This window comes from Myotis davidii, unplaced genomic scaffold (genome assembly GCF_000327345.1).
Source record: "Myotis davidii unplaced genomic scaffold, ASM32734v1 scaffold2454, whole genome shotgun sequence".
In the NCBI taxonomy this organism is placed as follows: domain Eukaryota; kingdom Metazoa; phylum Chordata; class Mammalia; order Chiroptera; family Vespertilionidae; genus Myotis; species Myotis davidii.
This window is the reverse complement of record NW_006285509.1, coordinates 50,023-51,975: the sequence shown is the minus strand read 5'-3', so window position 1 is coordinate 51,975 and position 1,953 is coordinate 50,023. Positions and strand designations below refer to the sequence as shown.

The 1,953-nt window shown below is 37.2% G+C and overlaps 1 protein-coding gene across 1 annotated transcript in view; it reads right to left on the bottom strand.

Annotated features, from left to right (window-relative positions):
* Nucleotides 1-540: 540 nt before the first annotated feature.
* DYNLT3 (dynein, light chain, Tctex-type 3) overlaps nt 541-1,953 on the bottom strand; it is a 14,905-nt gene continuing 13,492 nt past the window's right edge. Inside the window, exons 4-5 of the mRNA XM_006756289.2 lie at nt 1,153-1,230; nt 541-876 (exon numbers count right to left, since the gene is read on the bottom strand). Of these exons, the coding sequence (XP_006756352.1) occupies nt 800-876; nt 1,153-1,230 (155 nt within the window). The 3' untranslated portion in view covers nt 541-799. The remainder of the gene's footprint in view (nt 877-1,152; nt 1,231-1,953) is intronic.

Below are 1,953 nucleotides of genomic sequence, written 5' to 3'. Positions count from 1 at the left end.
TAACAGTTCTCAAAAAATGTAAACAAGTTAATAGTAGTTACTACTGCAATATCAGTTGAAAGGAAAAAAAGAACAATTGCTTTCTATTAATCCATATGTACAGCTGAGAAGAAATATAAACTTAAGAAGTGTTAGCTAGCCCTACCTGGTTTGGTTCAGTGGATAGAGAGTCAGCCTGTGGACTGAAGGGTCCCAGGTTCGATTCTAGTCAAGGGCATACGCCCAGGTTGCGGGCTCAATCCCCAGCAGGGGGCGTGCAGGAGGCAGCCGATCAATGATTCTCTCTAATCATTAATGTTTCTAATGTTTCTATCTCCCTCTCCCTTCCTCTCTGAAATAAATAAAAATATATTTTTTTAAAAAGTGTTAGCTAATAATTATTTTCTCCAGATTTATCCTAGCAGTGCGTTTTGTTCATATATTTATCCCTGTTAACTTCTCTGAAGCTGAAAGAGAATTTTATTATCTGAATAGATTTCCTTAACTCCTTAGGTACATGTTAGTAAAAAGCTGGTGTAAATATAAGGTTGTATTTTCAAGTCATGCCATGTTTCTGTATTTGTTTTTTGCTGACATTAATTTTTTCCTATTGAAATGATTCTGTCTTTATAGAATATGAGCAAATCTGCCAACTTACTATGTATGAGATTGCTTGCTTATAATATTCAGTTTTTGTTGATAGCTTTGAAGCATATTGCACACCTGTCATCTAGAGTATTAATAAGTAACTTACTCTTTTTAGAAAGTATACACTGACAAATTCTTAAGTGAATGGCTTTGGCCAAACATTTTTAGGATGTCACAGGACAATAGCAATGGCAAAAACATTGACGATACAGTTCATGGTTCGGTTCTCCCATCTCACAGTACAGGTTCCTGAAAACACACACACAAAAGGACTTTGAAATACCAGCAAAACAATGAAATTACCAGATAATATATTTTCACAGGTTTTAATATCTTATTTCCTGCAATCTGTTAAATGTTAATATTTCATATTTGTCTGAAGACAAACTTGTTATAGTTAGATACGACACAATTCTATTGATAAAGTTTTTTCAGAATTAAAAGTAAATAAGCATTTGACAATAAGTACACTGTTTGACTTTGTTAGTAGTTGGATTTTGTTTGAATCAGCTTAAGGTCTCTTACCATCAGATGTGGTATCCCAAAAGCATGAGCTGGCTGTGTGAAAGCCATATGCACTCCTCTGGACCACTGCACAGGTCACTAAAAATAAAGTCACAGAGTGAGGATGCTTATAAACAAAGGAAAAGATATCCAAGATCTAAGTGTTTGAGTTTTTGGCTTTAAAAGATGTAAAAATAATAGAAAACAAAGCATTTAGCAAGTAAGAATTTAAAAAATAAAAAAGCCCTCACCTTGATTATTTAATACCATGATTTTGTCCCCACTGGATCCAGTCTGTTTGTTGCCCATTGCCATAACCAGTTGTTATGTGCCCTGCCTCATGAACATAATTCAAAGAAAATATTCCACTTTAGAAATAATTATTGTGTGGTACTTCACAGTCCTACATGTAAGGAGGCATGTGGTTACTGAAAAGTAGACAGTAGTGCCCAGTAGGTTGTGGTGGAAAGAGCTAACTGATCCTATCTAATAATAGACAAACATGGTAATTAACAGTACCTCTGACACGCTTCCCATTGGCTAATCAGGGAGATATGCAAATTAACTGCCAACCAAGACGGCAGCTGGCAGCCAGGCAGCTGAAGCGAACAAAAAGCTTGCTTGCTCCAGCAATGGAGGAAGCCAAGGTTCCCCGCCTGCCGCTGCCGGCCTCCATGCTGCAACTCTAAGCAACTATGTTGCAATTATAGAACCTAAACAAACCCCAGAAACCTGCTTTCAGCCAGCCGGGCTTCAGCCAGCAGGATCGCAACGGTGTTACAATTATAGAACCCAAACAAACCCAGATACCTGCTTTCAGCA